At 42.8% G+C, this 22,585-nt stretch overlaps 1 protein-coding gene across 8 annotated transcripts in view; it reads left to right on the top strand.

The window, feature by feature from the left end:
• Positions 1-22,585, top strand: part of KCNH7 (potassium voltage-gated channel subfamily H member 7) — a 271,437-nt gene that overhangs the window by 178,342 nt on the left and 70,510 nt on the right. For 3 of the 8 annotated variants that reach the window (XM_033166070.1, XM_033166053.1, XM_033166061.1), the window contains exons 4-7: positions 13,042-13,470; positions 14,976-14,996; positions 15,598-15,621; positions 18,325-18,539. In XM_033166070.1, the coding sequence (XP_033021961.1) occupies positions 13,042-13,470; positions 14,976-14,996; positions 15,598-15,621; positions 18,325-18,539 (689 nt within the window). The remainder of the gene's footprint in view (positions 1-13,041; positions 13,471-14,975; positions 14,997-15,597; positions 15,622-18,324; positions 18,540-22,585) is intronic. The other 5 variants (XM_033166087.1, XM_033166112.1, XM_033166104.1 and 2 more) reach the window with 3 other exon arrangements.

Below are 22,585 nucleotides of genomic sequence, written 5' to 3'. Positions count from 1 at the left end.
AGGAAAAGGAGGAGGAGACAACTTCCATTAATTTCCTCTTCCTTTTCCTGCTCCTGGAGCTTTCTAAAAATCTGTTGGGGACCCTTTCAATAGAGCTTTTTGTTTGGCCACAGTTGAGCTTTTTTGCAAAATAGCAAAAAATACTTGCTATTTTTATGGATAATCAGCAGAAACAACACTGGGTTGCCAAACGTCTGGATATCCCCAGACATTCTGCCAATTTCCACCTGGACACTGCTGCTGACTGCGGTATTTCGGACGTATGGCATCCCTACTTTCAAACAACATGGAAGTGATATGGTGGTCAACAGGGAGAAGGAGAAATCAAATAAGAAACCACTTCTTCATTTCTGTGGAAGTATTTACTGGATTTGCTGGATTGAAGCCCCGTCTATGAACATACGGCTCCCTGCTGTTTGTGGAAGAGCTTCATTGGATCCAGCCCATCATTTTATAAAATGGATCCAACCCAACTATTGCTGAGGTCCTGCTTGCAGGTTTTCCACAGCCATATTGTTAGCTACTGTGAGAACAGGGTGGTGGACTAGGTGGGCCATTGGCCTGATCCAGCAGGCTTTTCTTATGTTCTTATAGAGAGAGTTAAACCATGAGCTTGGATTTGGATGACATGCTAACCAAACTTTGGCTTAGCTTAATGTGGTGCAGACCGAGGAGGAGCAGAGCGACTGAGACTTTCTCTCCTGGAACCCACATACTAAGTGTGACCTTCAGACCAGACCAGTGTCAATAGGAGGTTTGCCAAGCTCTTCATTTTTTTCTTACAGTAAAACAGATCTAAGAGAAACTTGGACAGAAGGGAATGGCACAAAAGGTTAGACAGCCCTATGTGGCAAAAATGGTACATTATTGATGCTCACCTTACTTTGTCTGTTTTATTATTTAGTGCAGCACTTGGCCTTATAAATCCAAAAAGGCACAGTTTTACATCATGGCAATGAATAAATAATGTAACCAAGGATTCCTTCCTGCATCTCATATTGTAATTCTATGAGTGAACATCTGCGTTGTTATAAGTGCCTGTCTGAAGCTGGGAATCCCTCAGAGTTTGGGATCTCCATCCAGCCGCAGATCTTGGGGGTCTCAAATTTCAGCAGTGCCCTGTGCAACACCCAAATTCGGCACCCCTCTGCTTCTTACGCTCAGGGCCGGCGCGTCCATTTAGGCGAACTAGGCAATTGCAGGGGGGCAGGATGGGCTAGCAGCAGCTTCTCCGCTGGAGCAGAGAGGTGCTGCTTGCCCCCTACACCACCCCCCGGCTCCCGCTCAAGCAGGCTTTGGCGGGGGCGGGGGGCAGGACGGGTGAGCAGCAGCTTCTCCGCTACAGCTGAGAAACTGCTGCTTGCCTCTCCACCACCACCCCACCTCCTGCTAAAGCAGGCTTTGGCGGGGGGCGGCCGGCGGGACGGGTGAGCAGCAGCTTCTCTGCTATAGCGGAGAAACTGCTGCTTGCCTCTCCACCACCCCCACCTCCTGCTAAAGCAGGCTTTGGCGGCGGCGGCAGAAGGTGGTTTGCCTAGGGCACAAGAAGCCCTAGCACCGGTCCTGCGTATGCTCCATTGTAAATCAGAGTTGTGGCACCCCCAGGGGCTAGGCCAGTGCAACCAAAGCAGTCGCACTCCCCTAAATCCACTTTTGTTTCATCTCCAAATGTGTTGTCTGTTATATTTGTTTATTTACCACCTTTCCTCCAAGGATCTCAGGCCAACATATATTGGTTCCCTGGCAGGCTTTGGGGGATGCGATCCCTTCCACAGTAGCAGCCAAGAAGCAGAGAAACAATAAAAGTTCTTACCACGTAATTTATTAGCATTCACAGAGACAAAGGAATGTAGTCTTCCCTAATTAATGGCATTGCTCCAAGTAAAGTCCCACCCCACCCCCTACATCTCTCCTATTCTACGTCACCCTTGTGTCAGCTAATCTTGAGCTTCCTGCCCCTGAGCTCTCTGTTCTACTACCCTCAGTGCACACCTGGTCCTGGGAAAGGGGGATCAGGAATGCTTTCCAAAGACACTGAGTCTTCCTGCTGTTGCTCTTCCAATATTTCCCAGCTTCTCCCCTCTGCAGCCTCTGAACTATGTCCTTCTGCAAACCACTGTTCTAAATCTATACTGCCCTCCTGTTCTTGAGAAGGTTCAGGAGAAGGGGTATCCTGAGAGGTAGATTAAGCTGAGCAATTGTGACTGGCCCAAGATCTCCCAGCAAGCTTCATGGCTCAGTGACGATTCCAGTTCCCAGTTCCTGTGCAATAACGATGCCACGGTGGCTTTCAATATGTGGCTTGGGGAGCTGTAAAATGTGGTGTTCTCAGTTTACTTAAGGCAGGCGTGGTTGATTTGTGGCCCTCCAGATTTTGTTGAATTGCAGCATCCCTGACCACTAGCCATGCTGGCTGGGACTGATGGGAGGGATATCATGTTCTTTACGACTGATTTAAGGGTTTGGAGACACAGAACTATCTGCACCTGCAGTTTCAGAGCAGACCTTAATATTCATAGGCCATAGCCACCAGGAACCTTGCTGCCTGTGGGTGGAAATGACTTCTCTGAGCTATAGTAGTAGACTGTGCATACTTGGGCCTCAAAGCCTCTTTAGACAAGTAACGAAAGTGCAGAAATATATCGTAAGATAAGATTACCAGACAACGTGAGGAGTTTGGATCATCCAGGCCTGGAATAAATACTAGGGCTCTGTTATGAAGTGTGCAATTTACACACAGATCTGCAGTTCTCATATGCAACCCTGATACCCATTTTATAACCTATAGATGATATCAGGGCACCTAGTCAGGAAAATGATGCTGACTAGAAACATTTGCTTTTCAAAAAAGGGATGCCAGAGGAAGAAAGGGTGGTGGTTTTGTGGGGCTTTGGGGAAGTGTTAAGGCAAGCAAGAATCAAAAGGAAGGAGGGAGACTTCAGGGCAATGGTAGAGGGGAAGATGAGGTGTTGGAGGGGAGGATCAACCAAGAAAGAAGTTAGGAGCACAGCAAGGGAGAAGAAAGAGAGCAGATCAACCCTGCATCCTCAAAAAGAGCAACTTGATTGGGCTTGACAGCAGAAGATAGGGGAAGGGGAAAGAGTTAAGGAAAATACTGACTAACTCTCTAGAAAGACTGAGGTGACATTGGAATAAAAAGACAAAAAGGATAGGGGGAGTTGGTACCTGTCCTTATTTCTGCAAGATACGTTTGATGTGGAGGTGTGATAGAGAAGGGGATGAGCAAAAGAAAAAGAGGGAAGCTCAAGAAAAGAGTTCCTGTTCAGGGAAATGAGGGCTGTACAATCCCCAGTTGCTAAGGCAAAGAGCAACCATTTTAATGCCTGAGATGAGCATTTAATGATTAAAATGAAAGCAAAGTCTGAAACCCTCGTCTTCCTCTCTTATCAAAGTCAGGAGGTCTGTACGGCTAGGTTAAGAGGTGAAGATCCTTTCCTTCGTGATCTAGCAAAAGGAAAGTAAAAATCAACAGTAACTGCAAACATAGCTGTCAAACACTTCTAAAATGGGGACTTAATTTTCCAAAATAACAAGCAATCCAGGGAGGGGCACAGGAGGCCAGGGATTAAGTCAGAGAGAAATAGGCATACCATAGGGATAATGACTACATAGCACATAGGCAGCAATTCAGAGCATAAGCTTCTCCTTACTTTTTGTTATAGCACAAGCTGCTCCTATATCTTTCTATGGCTGGAATTTCAGCCTTCCATTCCATGCACTTAACAAACCTGTATTTCCCCAGACACTATAGCAATTTTCTCCTGGGCACTACTTCTGATTGCAGTATTCTGACTATGTCCGGGAAATTCCAGACATATGGCAACCCTACTATTTGCCTGATCAACAAAGCAGGATCTTCAGCTGGCTGTGCCTTTAAGTTCTCCAATGGAGATCCTGAGATGGAGGACACACCCACAGTGCTATAGCATCTTGTACTTTTGCTGTTTTTGACTCCCAAGACTCTTCTGATATCTATTTGTCTGTCCACCACCCCCACTCACCTTTAAAAGGTTTCCCTTAGCAGAACAGTATCAGACAGCCTAATCTCTCCCACTTCTTTCCTCCTCTGGCAAAAGCCAGTAAACAAGTCAGCTTAGCAAGATATCTGGGGTTGTGGTTTGCTTCTTCTTAACAAGCAAGCCAGATTGCTAACCAGCCTTAATCCAAGGTTTGTTGTTGGTTTATGAATCTCGACTTGGTAAGGATCAAACAACCCTGTATTTGTTAGAAGAAGAGCAGATTGGGAACAATTGAACTGAATGCATGCAATGCCTTATTAAGCCCATTTCTCGTTTTTCCTATCATAAGAGCAATTTGCCACATTTTTGCATCCGGCATCAGCATTTTAAGGCACGTGTTTCTTAATATACTCATTATTATATGCAATTTTGACTAATATGCATGTTTTGCAAACAATGTTTTGCAATATAATGCATTTTTGTTTGTTATTTTGACTAAAGCATGAGTTTTTATGCAAAAGAAAGAAAGAACCCAATACATACATTTTTGGTACACAGTTTTTTTTAACAGAAGAATTTTGCTCCAAAATTTGGAGAATGCAATTTTCAAAGGTTAGCTGCATTTTGGTTAGCATATTGTTTCATGAAATGCAAGGTAGGGAGATTCCAAACCAAATTTCTCCCCCATCCCTATTTATGTCAATAGTCTTGGCTTATTGTTATGTGTCAACACTGGCAGTGGATCCATTGGTAGTTTTGACCAATTTATTATTGCATCAGTTCTCCTCTTATAAGAAAAGAGGAATGATGGCTAGATGGCCATTGGGATCCCTTTCAACTCTGCAATTCTATGAACTACCTCACACAATTACTTTGAACAGTGTTCCTTAAAATGCACAAGACTGTGAATGAAAGGGCTCACACCGTCATTCACACATGCTGGGCATCTGTCCAGGGTCCCAAAATGTCAAAGCAATGAAGCTGGCCTCTATTGCCACAATTCTGTACTGTCCAAAGCCCTTACACATAAAAGCAGAATGGTGTTTGGCTGCGAAAGCAATGTATTACATTAAATACCATCCATGTGGATCTGTATATTTATGATTTATTGAAAGGCAACCATTGAGCCAAATTCTAATTTCTGTGTATATCTCATTGACATATGCATCTTTCCCGCATTTAAGGTTAACTATAACTGATTTATTATTATCTGTTATTTCTTTTTTAAATAAATATGAATGCTATCTGTAAATTCAGTTTACTTGTATTTCAGATGGCAACAACCTTTCAAGAGGCTCATTGTCAGGTAATTCTATCCATTGAAATCCTATTTACACCACTTCTGCTTCTATTATTTCAATGACTAGCCCAGCTTTCCTGAGCACTGATTCAAAGCTGTTTCTTACTTACTGGATCTGAATACCTTCCTCTCTTCTATAGAGACTCACCAAACCCAAAACATCCTACCAGCCACGTATTAGATGATTGACAGTCTCACTGTTCATGCAGTTTGTTGCAAAAATAACAGCTTTATCAAGCATGCACATCTGGCCTTCGATTTTGGGGGTTACATTTTATGAAGGCTTAGATTATCTGACATCATGTCCTACCCACCAAGTTTTTGGGACAATCAATTTTAATCTCACTTTTCTACATGGATGTATCGCTTGAAAACATTGCTCTGTGAACATCACATATATTGCATCAACAGAGGCGTGCTATCCAACCTGATACAGATTTATTTATTTTTCATGTCAGAAAAAGGGTCCAGAGATTGTAACAGATTAAATACCACAAGCTACTTTTATTTCAATAACTAAATGCAAATATTCAGTTTAAATATTTCTGAATTCACCTAGTTGTGTCCCTTGTTTAAACCCTTTGCTTTGGGGGTCAATTATCCATGCCTCTTAAGGGGAACTCTTGCATGGCTCAGTTTCCCCACCCTAATCCTCCCCATCCTCATTTCATTCTCCTGTCTCTTAATGGTGAGGATAAAAGAAGATGGACCCTCTTATCCCACCAGACTTAAGTGTCCATCGTGCAAGTATTAACAGCTTTAGTCCTCAAATCTGTCACCACCATCCACATGGCATAGCATGGCCCAAATCTATCTGTTTCACTGTCATGTATTACATGTGAATACCAAGTATGTATCTTAACCTTATCACACCAGCTCCTTGAGTTCAATGGACTGCTGAGCTTTCCACCCACTAGAGTTGCCTTTGTTTCGGGTCACTTGTGCTAGATGTGGCTTCCTATCCTGCTTTTTTTCAGCTTGGCCCTGCTGGCCCACCTTGGCCACTCATTCACTTGACCATGACTGCAGCATCTTTCACATGCGCACGTCCCACAGCCACGTGAGAGACGCTTCCTTGCAGCACATGGTGTAGCAAAAGTGGAAAGTGAGAGGTTCCCTACACACACACCTTTTCTCATTAATACTTGAACCTGAATAAAGCTGAATGGCAGGAGAGTAAGAACAGGCAAAAAGGAAGTATTCTTCACACAGAGCAAAATTAAGCTACAGGGTTCACTAGTACACAATGTGGTGATGAACACCCACTTGGACAGTTTTAAAAATTGGATTAACCTTATCATGGAAGAAAAAGTTATCAGTGAGTAGTAGCCATCTATGTAGTGAGTGATAATTTGAACATAGAATAATGAATGCAGCATTCCCCATTGGTGTAAGGAACAATTGTATTTTGCTTAGCTAACATCTCCTATGTGACCATCTAACAATGGCAACTTCATGGTGCTTGAAGCTGTATCACTAGAAAAGCCAAAACGATCCTCAGAGTGTTTCCCAAACTTGGGTCTCCAGCTGTTTTTGGACTACAGCTCTCATCATCCCTAGCTAGCAGGATCAGTGGTCAGGGATGATGTGAACCATAGTCCAAAAACACTGCTCTAGAGGCATTAGATAGATGATAGATGATAGATAGATAGATAGATAGATGATAGATAGATAGATAATCTATACACACACACACACTTCTGGATTTCTATAAAGAATGTGAAATAATAGCACATATTCTTAAATGTACTTAGAAGAATTTTAAGAATTTCCCTTCTGCGTGGGTCTGAAATGGATAAGATCAGGTGCTGTTTATGATTTGGTCTAGTCAACTCTGTTGAGACCAAGAGACAGTCCCTTGCTGAGCAGGTTTGCTGTATTGCTGATTCAATCCATATTTCCGAAAGAGGATTAGCAAGACTTGTCAAACATATCTGCCCTACTCATTATTTTCATGAGCGTTTCATGAGATATGTTTTTTTTTTTTTTTGCTGGTTTGTTCATGCTATTTATAGGCCACCCTATAACAGAAATTATCTGAGCAGCCCTAAAAGATGGAAACAAGAACAAGTTTAAATAATTACAATTACAGTAATAATGCAGCGAAGAAAACACCTCCAAGTACAAGATGCAAATATGATGCAAATGATGTCATTAAATAAATAGAATGGATAAGATCAGGCTGTTTAGGTGACAATGTCTGTCCTGTTCACACAAATTGTAAGTGAGCTCTGCCTATATTGTGTCCAATAATAGAAGAGGGTTTCTTTTCTCTCTTTTTTTAAAGAGAGAGACAAAAGAAAGAATATGAAAGATCATTAAGTTCCTAATTGCCTTTACAGTAGAAATGAGCCACCTGTCAAAAGACAGTTCAATTAAATCAAAACAGAACATTGGAAGTTTCTTTTCCAGTTAGAAAAAGACTGGCAAAGATACTCATCTGGGTTTCCCATTTCATTCCTGAAAGTATTAGTAGTGAGCCACATTCTCAATGGGTATCCTTTCCAGCTGAACTAGCAGTTAAGACAGCTAAATCAGCAATGCAGCCTTGCAGCCAAACATGGTTGTATTAACCTAGTGAAGCAGAAAAGACCATCTGCACCACCATGAATATTACTAAAATAGAACAGCAGCAGGGCAGGGAGGGAACCTTCTACATTTTCCATTGCAAAAATGCAAGGAAATTCGATGAATGATCTTACTTTATGGGCATGCACCGCAACTGATAAACAAAGAACTATAGTAATTGTCTGAGCTTTGATGTAATTAGCTTGCACAATTGATTTACAGACTGTTTTATAACTCAATTTCACGTGCATTACGAAAACTACACAATGACTTTAATGTACTTTGGTAATTTTCAGCTGTAGCCAGTTTGACAAGCATACATTAGCTGTTAGGCAAAAGCTTCCTGGACAGCTCCCAAGATGCACGTCATTGAATCTATGGGTACAAATTGAAGACTGACAACTCCAATGGCTTTCTCCCATGCCGTGTTTGTATCTTGTTAAAGGCTATGGAGTAAGTGAGTGAGTGAGTGAGTGTTTGTGTAGACAGAGGAGATAGAGGAGTGCCTCTGTCTCTGACCTGCTTACTACTTCTACATGCTGTGATTATTGTTGTAAAGAACCGTACAGACTGGTGGAAAATGTTCATGGTTTAGGTAGGAATGCAGATCCAAACATGCATCAGTCTGCAGTGTAGATAGATAAAGCATCTGCACAGATATTGACATTTGGTATCCTGGGATTATTTTTCTCACTTGGGCGCAGAGAGCATGAATTTAAAGCATACTCCATGGCTAGGAACGGATGAATCAGCCGCCTGTAAAATCTGCATTTATCTACAATTTCTTCTTCTTCTTCTTCTTCTTCTTCTTCTTCTTCTTCTTCTTCTTCTTCTTCTTCTTCATCCCCCAGAAATTCATCTTTAAATTCATGATTAAATATGTAATCTAAAATGCATTTTCCTCACCAAATATGCATTTCTAAATTTATTTGTTTCTCAAATTATGCATTGTAAAGTTTATCTTGATGAGCTGCTCAAGCTGAGAACAGTGTCAGAACATTTAGGAAGTGTGAAAGCTGTCAAATACCTTCGTTCATTCATGATGTGCAGATCAGGTCAGTTCGCATCAGAATTTGCAGTGATCCAATCCCTCAAGCATCCCTATCCAAACTCAACTATTCTACACACCCCACAAACACACATGGCCTTTAAAGCTTGAGAGGGCAAAACGCTGATGAGATTGGCTGCTACCTGGTGGGGTTCCTTGCTCGATGTAGAACCAAAGAGCAAAAGGACTCAGGTAGCAGCTCTGCCCCAGGAGCTTGTCACACTGACTGGAAGATGTTGTCCAGAGTTTCATGCAGAGGACATTTCCAACCCTACCTAGAAAGGCTGGGGTTTGAACCTGGGACTTTCTGCATGCAGTTGCTCTGGAACTGAGCCATGACTCTTCTGGGTAGTGTATGGCAAGGAAATACAATTGTTCTTCCCCATCATTCATTCAGTGAACGTGTGAGGAGTTGTATGAAAACTCTTTATTTATTGCACATACAGGGCTTCTATGGAATAGAGTAGTTGTACCTCATTTAAGTATTTCATTTTTAAAAATTATTTTTATTTTCAGTTTTTTTCATATATCATTTACATTCAAATAAAATCAATTTTGTACATATATAGGATTCCCTGAATCCTTAGACTTCCCCCCCTCGCCCCATCATGGTTTCCATTGCAAGTCTTTTCCTACTGCATCTTATAATATTTATCCAAATTTTGTTTATATCCAATTTTAACCATAAATTCCATACATTACAAGTGTTATATCAGTCCTGCTAACGTTTTTAAATGTTGATGGTTCTCTTTAAGCTAGTCTGTAAACTTTTCCCATTCTTTATTCAATTTCTTGTCTTCTTGGTTCCTGATTCTCCCGGTCAATTTTGCCATTTCAGCATAGTCCATCATCTTGATGATCAATTAAGTATTTTATTTCAATTCAGAAAGAACACCGATTTTGCCATTCTGTTGCAGAAATTTAAGAAGCGGTTCCTAAACTGGATGTTAAACCTCACAGATAGCCAAAAGTAGAAGAAGCAGGCTTCAAGTGAAAAGCTAGGTCTTGATTGAATACTAACATATGTAGGGTCAGCCTCCTGAAAATCTAAGAGAGGCTGCAAAGTGGTGTACAGTGACATGAACTCTTATCTTATAAACAACCAATCAAATGATTGAAACAACTTTCCCATAGCAATTAGACCCCATAGTCATCATTCTAAAGCAATCAGGTGTTTGTTATGGGTTTTTTTTACTAGACTACTCCAACTTTTTGCCTCTATTTACCTCACTCCCCACCCCAAGCCCAGCAACAGGGCAGTGGTGGGCAGGAGTAGTAGAGGAGCTGGGAATGAATGCTGGACGGCAGTTGTCTTCTTCCGAGGTGCTTTCTCACAGGGAAGGAGCAATGTCCATCCACGTTGGGGGGCAGCCCTCTCAAACATTTTATTGGGAGGGGCAAAGGGACTAGGAGTTGGTGCCCTTGTATCAGCATGACACTGGAGTACAAAAAAAAGGCCGGTTGAGGAACAAAGTAGCTATGAGGTCCTCTCCAGGAGCTCATGGGTAGGGCCGTCTTTACCCAGGGGTGCAAGGGGTGCGGGGCACCCGGGCACTGGATTGGGGGGGGCGCCAAATGTATACCTACTGTATACCAGTCCCTATTGATCAGCTTGCAGTGAAAAGCAATGGAGCAGAAGTCCCTGCCCCCCCCCCCCGTGCTTTGTTGCTCTGTTACTCCGTAGCGTCAAATATTCCCAGAGAGTCAGGAAACAAAAGCAGTGTTTTCTGCTGTGTCGTTGTTACAGGCAAGCTCAACAACTTTGAGTTCGACCCCCCCCCTTTATAAAAAGGTCAACAACCTTGGCTTCCCTAATAATTTGGGGGAGCTGGGCAGATCTTTGCATCCCAGAGGCGCATATGCTAAAGACGGCCCTGCTCATGGGCGTAGTAGTAAGGCATAGTATGGCTTACTGTGTTGTGCCAGCTAGGCCACAGGGTGGATGGCATACTCACTTCTGTGTACTCTCAGGTACAAACCCTGAGAACTTGGGGGGTGTTGTGGGAACGGAAGCAGGTTTCCTCACCCAGGGCAAACACCCCAGTTGAATTATTTCAGCCCAAACTGAGCAGTTTGTATCTTCATCGATTCTGGTTGATCCCTTCCATTTCATCTTTCCTCTGTAACAGATCCAGAAAACATACATTGGGGTGAGTTGAGTGGAGTGGTGTGATGATGTGATGTGAGTCATTTCCCTAGTAGAAATTATGCATGGAATGACAGTTTGCCGCTATGGATTTTGGGATTTGTAGTCCCAGTTCCCAAAGGAAAATAGGTTCTACATGAGATTGGGAGTGCCTTCTACCTGCTGTGCCTGAATTTAAGTTTTTGGAGCCCTTGGGGCATTGGGAGGCCGCTTCTTGGCCTTTTGGCTAAGATCAAGGGAGGTGGTGGAGGCACCACACAGCCTTTTTGAGCATTTGTACAGTAGCAAGTGTGCCAGAGGGGATGTGTGGGTTTTCCCTGCTTGTGAAAGTCATCCTGAGAATTTCTCCCACTCCCACTCGTGCACCAAAGTTTCTGGATCAGGGCATAAATGTCACATCTTTTCCTTCCTTCCTTCCTTCCTTTTTGTGTGAAACAAAATTAATTAGAATTGTATACTTGGAAAGGTCCGCAATGGTTATCTAGTCTTGCAATGCAGGAATCTTTTGCCCAACGTGGGGCTTGAACCCATGGCCCTGATAGTAAGACTCTCATGCTGTACCAACTGAGCTATTTGTGTGGGAACAGATACACTACATCAGTGTTTTTCAACCTTTTTTGGGCAAAGGCACACTTGTTTCATGAAAAAAATCACGAGGCACACCACCATTAGAAAATGTTAAAAAAAATTAACTCTGTGCCTATATTGACTATATATAAAGTAATTTTTCAATTTTTCCCACGGCACACCAGGCAACATCTCGCGGCACACTAGTGTGCCGCGGAACAGTGGTTGAAAAACACTGCACTACATTATTGGTTGTCTTTCCTAGAGGCTCAGCTTTCCAATTTAAAGCTGAAAACATCAGAAACATTAATTAAAGCTGCAATTCAGCATACACTGGACCTTGAACTGAATAAGGCTTGCTTTGGAGAAGGCATGTATAGAATTGGACTGTAGCCATGACACAGACCCACATTATTTGTTTAAGGACATGAGCAGCAACTTAATCTAGCAATCACACACCTCTGTCTTTGTGGGGGTCCTCCCCCCCAAGGGATGTCTCACTTTATTGCAACACACTGCACAGGCCATTGGTCCTGTATTAAGTCATTTCATCATAGTGGATATTCTTTTGTTCAACTACAAAGAGTCAGCATATGAAAGAACAAACATTCCCTCATCCCATCAGAACGGGGGCACAATCTCACCCTATGGTGCCTGCTGCCATAATACAGGCTCCTCCAAAAATGGACACAACATGGCGCATTGTGTGTGTGACATCACATACACTATGTGCAGGTGTGCTCATGTCCGTGTTGCAGCGGCTCCTCTTCCTTCTTCTCTCCACAGCCAGCGAGGTGCCCTTTTCTGTGGGGAGGGGCTCGGACTAGGAGGCAGAGAGATTCTGCCTCCACATCTGAGCCCCACCCCACTCCCCCCAGAAAAGGGTGCCTCGCTGGCTGGCTGCACTGCTTCTCTCTCGGAGGCAACACCATACAGGCTGGCTGGCTGCCTCTCTCTAGCTTTGCTCATTGACTTTGTGGGTGCCCAGCCCCCACAACTGTATTATTTTGGGTGCCCGAACACCCATGGTCACCAGGAGTTGGCTCCTAAGCATCAGAAAATATATTTTGTTGACTGGTGGTCTTTTTAAGCTCTCTTATCCCCCCCCACCAATGCTTTCAGAGCTCAGGAAGGGGAGATTATCAAGCAGTTGGGTGACTTGGTGTGTGTTAGGGTGGTGGTGTATCTGCAGCCTTTGCACAGAAAACTCTGCAAGAAGACAGGTTGTTTACGTGCACAATGTGAATGTGTTCCCCTGTGGATTGTGGCATATGTACCGATTTGCTGATCTCTATTTGATAGAGTGGTCTCCTGTTCAGACATAGCAAACACCATTGGATTTCAGTGAGTGAGTGTGTGTGTGTGTGTGTACACATATACATATACATATACATACATATACAAAATCCGGCACTTTCCCTTTTCTACGTAGGCAGAATTTGGGGGTTCAAGATACCTGGGCTGAGCCTCTTATCATACCGCAAGCAGTCCCTACCGCAGGAAGATCCCGATGCTGTGATTGTGGACTCAGCAAAACGCAGCAACGACTCCATGGCAATGAAGCACTTCAAGTCCCCGACAAAAGAAAGCTGCAGCCCTTCGGAAGCAGACGACACCAAGGCGCTCATCCAGCCAAGCACATGTTCACCTCCAGTGAATATATCAGGACCCCTTGACCATTCATCTCCAAAACGGCAGTGGGATCGACTATACCCAGATATGCTCCATTCCAGTACAGGACTTACCCATGCCCGGTCAAAGGAAAGTATTTGCAATATAAGGAGAGCATCTTCAATACAGAACATAGAGGGGTTTAACATCCATCCCAAGAATGTGTTTCGGGACCGGCATGCGAGTGAAGGTATGATTTCTTTCTTATTTAAAAAATCAACACCTGTAAATTGTGACAGTTAAATGGGACGGTTTACATTGTTACTCAGCTTATTAGGCTTTATTAGGGCTTATCCAAACTTAGTTTTCAGGCAGACACCAGCCTTTTAACACTCCGTGTCTGAGCTTTGGAGTTGTGTGTGTGTTTTGCCCTGAGCTTCCCCCACAAAAACCCGCTCTTTAAAGCTGAATAGGAACAAAACATTAATTGAGGTTTTCCATGGATTGACGTCTGCTCCAATGGAGCTTTAAAGAGTTGGTTTTCATGGGGCACTTGGACCCAGAGCTTTAAATCGTGGACCGTGCCTGGAAAAAGCGGAGGAATGCCAATTGTGGATAAGCCACCCACTATAGGTTAAAGTCTGTCTCCTTGGATCTTTCGCTCTCCAGTTGGTTTGGTGAATAATGTTTCCTAAAAATTGGCTGCCCTTCAGCTTAAAACAATAATAATTTCCTTGCAGCAGCATGGGGAAATCATGCTAAAACTGACAGCAAAATCAAAATAAGCACAAGAAATAAAGAACAGAATAAAACAGCAATTCTACCATGGATTTAAAATGTGGGCAAACAAACAAACAAACAAACAAAAGGCTGGCTAGCTAGCTTGTAATAATAAAATGGTTTCTTCCTGGTACTGAAAGTCCATCAGAGTCAGTCAGGGCTGGCCAAGTGATTTTGGCACCTGAGGCAATAGATCCCACGATATACCCTCCCTGGACATAGCTCAGTTGGTCAGAGCGTGGTGCTGATAATGCCAAGGTTGCAGGTTCGATCCCCATATGGGACAGCTGCATATTTCTACATTGCAGGGGATTGGACTAGATGATCCTCAGGGTCCCTTCCAACTCTACAGTTCTATGATTCCATGAATTGTACATGAAAATGAAAAGGGAGGCAGTTTAATTAAACTTGTACAGGGCAGTGTACAAGTTTAATTAATTAATTAATTAATTAATTAGTGGCTTCTCCCTTCCCAGTCCCCATTAATAGTCCTAACTGTAGTTTTCAAACTTTCAAAGTCAGCTATGGATATGACACACGATCCTGATCTACTACAATGCATTATATAATAATTTATAACACATTCTACATTGGTCTACTGATTACATAGATCCTGAAGTGGTTACAGAGTGGGGCTGTTAAATATGTGTAACTGGCTGGATCATGCCCATCATCAGTTTGCTACAAACACAGGCCTGGATCCAGACAGGTTTCAAGCAGTAACTTCTCAAAATTGGGGGCTTTCCAGTATGCCATCATGCCAGATATGAGAGTTTCTGGACTGAAGGCCTTCTTACCCCTCCCTCCCCATTAGTAGGTTCCATAAAATAAACATTGGTGCCCTTTGAACATATGTTGGGGGTAACAGTTTCAATAAAAATATATATACACTTTCAAAAATAACCAATGTTGAGTCTTTGGATATAGAGTTCATTGTCTTTCCCCTCTGCTTTTCTTTACCCTGCTGAATATCAGACAATGGCCGTAATGTCAAAGGTAATGTAGACACGTACAATTTATTGTCCAGTGCTTTCGAGAGCCCCATTCCTTTGGCATGTTAATTTGCCTGCTATATGAAATGTACAAATGCAACATTCTCATGCTGGTCTCTATTGGGCTGGGCACATGGTAAAAATTTTGCTTGATGGATGCATCACAATTCCCTTTGCTCTCGCCACGAAATCATTACAGTCATCAACAAAAGCTCCGAAAGGTTGGGCGGACTATGGATATGCTCTTTTAAATCAGCATGGTTCAGTGCACCAGTCCCAGTTGATTTGAACGGGAGAGCGGAATGTGTGCTTAATGCTGCCTCCCATTGGAATCAATGGGGCTTATAAGTGCTTAGCTTTTGCTGCCCGTTTATATAGATGAACTTGGGATGCTACCAACCTTATGTAGGCAAAATCAGACGCCTAAGTTTCCAAGAGATGAACTTGCAAAAGTACTTTAAAAATTGGCTCAGAATGATCCTTAATAGCAATGATAGATTTAAAATCTAATCCTGTTTTGCCTTTTACACGTCAAGCAAATTAATTAATAATCTGGACCCTTGTGGCTTTCTTCACTTATTCCTCTTTTGTCTCCTTAAAACTAGTTTCACGCTCCTGGATGGCAGGGGGTATGGTTTAAGCTTACTGTAGTCTTAAAATGTGCATGCATGAACTTCATTTGCAATTTCACGCAGAGAGCATTCTTAATCACATTCAGTACATTCTAGAATTGGTCCTTTTCACCAGGACAATGAACCTAAAAGACAACCAAACAGAGCCTTTTCTGCATCAATGTATACAATTTGGATCCAGTTCATTATGTTTTTCTTAACACACCTTCTTTTAAAATAAAATAAAATCCTTCCGGGACAAAGGCATCACTCAACTGAACTAAACAATTATATTTAGAGCCTACGTTTGGGAGCCAAGTCAGGAAGTGGGGAGGCGGGGCAGAAAGAAAGAAAGAAAGAGGCCTTTTGCACCTTTGGGGCCTCTTCACAATTTCATGCATGTTGTAGAAAGTTTGTGTACTCAGTAAAATGTCTCCTGTCGAAAGTGCATGGCCTGCATGAGCCAAGGTCTGTAAGCAGCACATCACTACTGGTTTATGAAGCCCACACATTTGCTTCTTGTGTCCATCAGCAGTGGTTTAGATATAGTATGGTGCTATTCCGTAAGTGAAGTAATATTTGTAAGTGGGTGTTGGTTTTAAAGTACTTGACATTGTACTTTTGTCTGTGTTCTTTTTAAGCAACTGTTAATTTGAGTCAATGTTTGGCATAACAGATTTAGAAAACAGATTTAAGACACTAGTGTATCTGTCTTCCCCTTTCTTGCTGTGCATCATGCAAGCTTAGCACAAAGAGCCAAGAGAGATCCATTGGATTGTATCCAAAGTTGCATCAGTGGAAGGCTGTGGGTGCAACAGATACTTCCCTTCCTCTCTTTCTCGCTGTGTCCCTTGAAAAGGGGGAGGGGGTGAGGACACCTCCCAAACACCATGGTTGTGTCATATGGGGATGTAAGAAGGCTGCAATTTCCGTTCTGACTCATAGTCATTACAATCAGCACTGTTTCCATTCTGCTACAATTCGGTTTCCACCAATGTTATGTTATAGGTCTCATTGACTACTATTTAACTATTTAAGTTACATAAGTCACTTAGCTTATGCAACTATTTATGTAACTCACGTAACTGGCATTCATTTCAATATAAAGGTAATGTCAAAACAATATGAATAAGTTCATTGATTATGTATTGTAATTAAACAACAACAACGATGTGAACAAGTATTGGTTGCATTCACTTCACTGATTTCTATTCCTGACTACTGACAGACATGTGAACTGCAGTCAATTCTATGTTCTGTTCCATTTTTGTTGGCATTCCTAGGCTGTAATAGGAGGGGAGCATTGCCCCAAATCAGGTAGAATAATCTTGTGTCAGCGGACTGCAAGATTCCTGTACTTGATTTTGAGCAATTCCTCCTTCCCACAGCAGTCCCACATGGCACAACTCAGAGTGTTCCTCCCCAACCCTCCAAATAAACTTGAAGGAGAGGGGCTTTAGGGAGGAAGGTTGCCAGAAAGTTTGCCTTTGGCTCATGCAATGTTAGATCCAACCCATTATTTCCAAATGGGACATCTTAATCCATTAAGTGTTTGTTCAGTTGGTGCTCGGAGAGCACAAATGCTGATTAGAAGAAACTGTGCTGTGTGGCTTTTCTCACCGATCTCGACATCTAGGTACAAGGGAAGTATATACTTGTCACAGTTTCCCTCACCCTTCTTCTGTCCACACAACAACTCTGTGCATAAGTTAACAGAGGGAGATTGTTCACTCTTGAACTTAATGGCTAAAGGGGCATTTGAACCTAGTCCAACTCTATCCATTTACCACACCACTGACAGGTGCCCAAATGCCACAGACGGAAGCTAGCCAGGATCAGGTCCACATGGTAAAAACAACTGTGTTTTCCCATAATGCAGTACAGTGGCCATTGAAAGATGCCCAATCAGTCTTCTCCCCACTTGTGATCTTGTGATCCACAGCAAGTAGTATTCAGAAGCATACTGCCTCTGCTACTATATATAGCAACATGACTAGTGGTCATTGACAGACCTATTATTTTGTTGCTGTTGTTGTTGTCTAATCTCCATGAAATACTTCTGGATTGACACTGCATATTAAAAGGGTTCCTGTGTTCCTGCATTTAAAAGCTCATGATAATATGAGGCCTCATCCATGGCTCAGCCTCTCTTTGCTGCTGAATCGGAACAAACAGCAATCAGTTTTTGCATAGATTGCTGTTTGTTCCAATTCATCAGTAAAGAGCGTGTTTTCCTAGGGAAAGCTGTGAGGCAAACGAGAAACTGCTTGGACCCATGCCAAGGAAGAACGGGACAAGCTGAAAACCTCTCAGACACATTCTTTCTAGGCATGGAACAAGTGGAAGTACAGACAAGCCCTCAGTGTAGCCTGGGATATTTGAACTTCTTCAAAATCTGCCTGCAGCAGTTCACAATTTATTCTTGCAACCTACATGCTTGAAATGGATCAAGTAGGCAAGTGTTGGCAGGTTCTAAGCTACAAGGCTAGCATTCTGAGCCATTAAGTCTTTTACATTACAGGCATGGCATTACCTGTTTGGGGCTGCAATCCCATACCCACTTACTTGGGAATAAACCCCATTGAGCTCAATGGGACTTATTTCTGTGTAGACACATATAGGATTGCAGTGTTAGGTGCCACTTTCTGTAGTCCCTCAATATTTCTTCACAGAGTTATTTAATACTGACACCCACCCTCCGGCCTCTCTCTTTTTTTTTAGGTCCTTTTAACCATATCAAGTCAAGTCTATTAGGATCTACATCGGATTCAAACCTCAACAAATACAGCACCATCAACAAGATCCCCCAGCTCACTCTGAACTTTTCTGATATCAAAAATGAAAAAAAAAGTTCATCGCCACCATCTTCAGAGAAAACAATTATTGCACCCAAAGTGAAAGACAGAACACACAATGTAACTGAAAAGGTTACGCAGGTAGGATATATTATTTTATATAAACTTTAGAGTGGTTCTGTAAAATTTGTTTCAATGTGAATGGTGTTGTGGGTTTCATTTCAGCTTTAGTCTTCAGACTAGTTCATGTATTCTTTTTCTAAGCAAGTCCTCTAGAAAACAGTCACATTTATTCACATGCCACCTTCACATTCTTTTATGCACGAAGAGAAATGAGGCGGTGGAGTGGGTCCTCTCTGGGGTTACATGGGGGGAAATCCTTGCTCATGTAGGAATCATATGTCTGCATCAAGGTGCATGAAATTTTCTATGCAGGAGATGCCCCCAGTGCCTGATTACAGTAAATATTTTCATTTATATAGTTCTTCATATCTATCATCTCTGCAATCCTTAAAACAGCGCTGCAAGGTGAGTTCTGGACTTATGATCTTTCTTCTGCCTTGACTGTGACACTGGGAAACATTTTCACATGACTGTTACATTTCTCTTCCTCTTCAAGAAATGTATAGCGCCGCCTACTGGAGAAAGTGAGAGAAAGGGGACAAATTGGTTCTTTCCATCAGGTGGCACTATGGGTTAAACCACTAAGCCTAGAGCTTGCCAATCAGAAGGTCGGCGGTTCGAATCCCCGTGATGGGGTGAGCTCCCGTTGCTCGGTCCCTGCTCCTGCCTACCTAGCAGTTCGAAAGCACCCCAAAAAGTGCAATTAGATAAATAGGTACCGCTCCGCTGAGAAGGTAAACGCCGTTTCCGTGCGCTGCTCTGGTTCGCCAGAAGCGGCTTAGTCATGCTGGCCACATGACCTGGAAGCTGTACGCCAGTTCCCTTGGCCAGTAAAGCGAGATGAGCGCCGCAACCCTAGAGTCGTCCGCGACTGGACCTAATGGTCAGGGGTCCCTTTACCTTTACCTATCAGGAGATCAACCAACAGCTTGAACCTAACAAGATTTGTTTATTTTTTTCAAATGATGCTTCAAACATTGCACTTTGTTTGACAGTTGTAAAATATTTTGAGAGCATAATTTGCAAACGGGCCATTGACCTAACACAGATAGGTCATTGGCAACATGTTCTTTTTTTCTTACCAGATTTTCCCCTGAAAAAATAAATCGGAATTAAATGGGGGGAAACATCAACTGGAATTTGGGTGCCAACAACATTGTGTGGGCACGACAAAAGACTTGCCAGCATGAGGAGTACTCATTCACAATAAACACCCATCTGGAAGCACACTTAGTCTCTTCTCGGTCTAATTCAGAATGTCTTGTTGAACATGGAAATCATTTTGCTGTGTATTTGCAGAATTTACTTGTATAAGTTATGGTAGTGTAAATCCAGTTTCTTCCCCTCTCTCTCTCTCTCTCTCACACACACACACACACATCTTAATGCTGGTGGGATAAATTAATGCCAATATACGCTATTCCAATTCACTAGCTATTCCATATCAGAGATTAATGTCTTAAAGGGGGAAAATTGATCTACATTTAAATGAATAACATAATCATTTACACATTTATACAAGACCCTGGCAGAATCAGTTTAGGACAGTCTGACTTGCCAGGAACTCTACAGCTCACTAAATTTAAAATTAAATTTGAAGTGCTCTCCAAGATGCCAAGAATACTTCACAGAATGCTTCCAGAGCAATTTAGCTCATGCTTCTATTCTCTTTATAGTTTTATAAAATTCTGGTCCTCATGCTCACTTTACAACTACAGTATTTCTTTTGAGGATGAGAAAGAAACAAGCAAAGAATCAAGGAGTGGTTTCCTTCCCACGTATAACCTTTTCTCATTCATCATTCCCAGTTTTTGTGTGCTCAGTGCCTTCAGCACGCTGTGTGTGTGACACTTTACAGAGTACAAGAAGACAGGTCTCTGCCCCCAAGGAACTTGGGGGAGGGTCATAGCTCAGTGGTATAGCATCTGCTTTGCTTGCAGAAGGTACCAACTTCAATTCCCAGCATCTTCACATAGTGCTGGAAGAGAGCCCTGACCAACAGCTACCTGTCAGTATAGACCAGGTGTGGCTAACCTTTGGCCCTCCTGATATTTCTGAACTACATCATCTATGGCCCTTGACCATTGGGAATTGTAGTTCAGCAATATCTGGCAAGCCAAGGGTTTTGCACATCTGGTGTGGACAATACTGAGCTAGATCAGCTGTGCAAATGAGCTGACTTGGCCTCAGACAGCTTCCTATGCTGCTGTGAACTGGCAGTCTATTCCATCTGCTTAGAGTTTGCGGAGCCCCTGAAATTTAGAGCTGTTCCCGTTCTGACCTGACTGTTACGACCCATATGAGGTTTTCCCCATCACCCTAACCCTTTATCCTGAACCTTCAGGTTGCAGGTGATGGGAAACACCTTCTCCCAAGACCCTGGACAATCACTGCCGGTCAGAGTAAGACAGTCCTGGGCTAGATGGTTAAATTGTCTGATCTGATATAAGGCAGCTTCTTATGTTCACTCAGCATTGCAAGCGGTGGCCTTAAATGCTACACCTACTGGCAGTGACGGTGTCACACATTTGCTCTTTGTTGTTCACTTCACTTTCCTCTGCCACATAAAGAAAATGTGGTGTCCCTTTTATTGATGCTGTGGCCTTACCTTTGATCTTCCTGGGCAGAGAAGGGCAGAGAAAAGTTTGAAGAACTTCAGTGAAAAATATAGCAGTGGCCAGCGGGACAAAGCAGCAGAGACATTGCTAACTTGGCTTCCCAATGCTGCGGTCACTTCTGGTAACTGAGAGGGTGAGAGACAAGGTGGCAGGAAGGTCAACACAGTGCGAGAGCAGCAGCAGAGCCAATCTGTCACTCCTGCCACTGCACCTGCACCGCACCAACCTCCTCTCTCAGTTATCAGCAGCATGCCATGTGGTTATAGAGTGGGGCCATGTAAGTAACACCCAGCCTACTGTGCCAGCCACCAATGGAAGGAGAATGTCAGTACATAATTGTAATGTTGCAAGGGAAAGAAACAAAAATAAGCAAATGAGGCGAACTGAACAGGTGGTGGGGTGGTGTTCAGTGGATCTTTTTGATTTACCACACTCCCCCCCCCCATTTTAATACTACCAGATGTGCAAATATTTATCACCTGTCCAATCCAGTCTGCCTCACACAGCATTTGTTATTCCAGGTGGTAATTATTCAGGATGCAAATTTTCCAAATAGGAATTAGCAGCACTGGTGATCTATCCCCACTGTCTGAAGATTAAGTTCTGTGAATTTATTAAGTTGTAAATGTTATCTGTGTTTGTAATTTTTGTGGATGCATTTTAGTCGTGCATTCTTATGTGCTATTCCAAAAGGATTGAGTGTGTGCTTGTGTTGGCATGCTAAAATGGCTAACTGCTGGTGAATCCTAAATCAGGGGTTGTCAGCACATTGTCTGTGGGTCCCATGGCACCTCTGAAGACCTTCGTTGATACTCTAGGCCGCAGACTCAAAGCTTTCAATTTTAAAAATAAAAGTACAGCCTTACTGAAAGGAAAGTTATAAAGCAAAATGTGCAGGAACCCTTCTAGGTGATTTCCGTGAGATGAGATAAGCCAGCTTGTAGCCAAGATGCATCTTTCCTGTGGTGTGTCTGTCTGAGTTCAGATCATCCCTAGACCCCTAGATATTGTTTTCTGCAGATGATACTGTGCAATAATATGGGAGGATGTATAATAATCCCCTCCCCGGGTGGCAAATGCAAAACATAAAAACTTTGCAAAGAGGTCTCAGCATATCAGCTGCTGTGCAGGACCTAAAGCCAGGCACTCATGCAGAAATCAATGTATAGTTAACTTGCAGCATAATGGCAAGCATGTCTACTCAGAAGTCAGTCACTTTTGTTTAATGAGGATGAATGCCAGGTAAGTGGATAAAGGATGGCAGCCTAGGTTTGGAATTGGCATTTGGGAAAACTGGATTCTTGTGCCATTAACAGCTGTATCTCCACAATCAGAGCCAGCGGGACACAGCTGAAATCCCATAGTAAACAGTGAGGCTGTCTGGGGTTGGAAGAGCACTGTCCCTAATTTTGCTATTTTTCTAGAAAAAGAGGTGCCAGAGCTCAC

This window comes from Lacerta agilis, chromosome 1, assembly GCF_009819535.1.
Source record: "Lacerta agilis isolate rLacAgi1 chromosome 1, rLacAgi1.pri, whole genome shotgun sequence".
Lineage (NCBI taxonomy): Eukaryota > Metazoa > Chordata > Lepidosauria > Squamata > Lacertidae > Lacerta > Lacerta agilis.
This window is presented reverse-complemented; position numbering and strand designations above follow the sequence as displayed.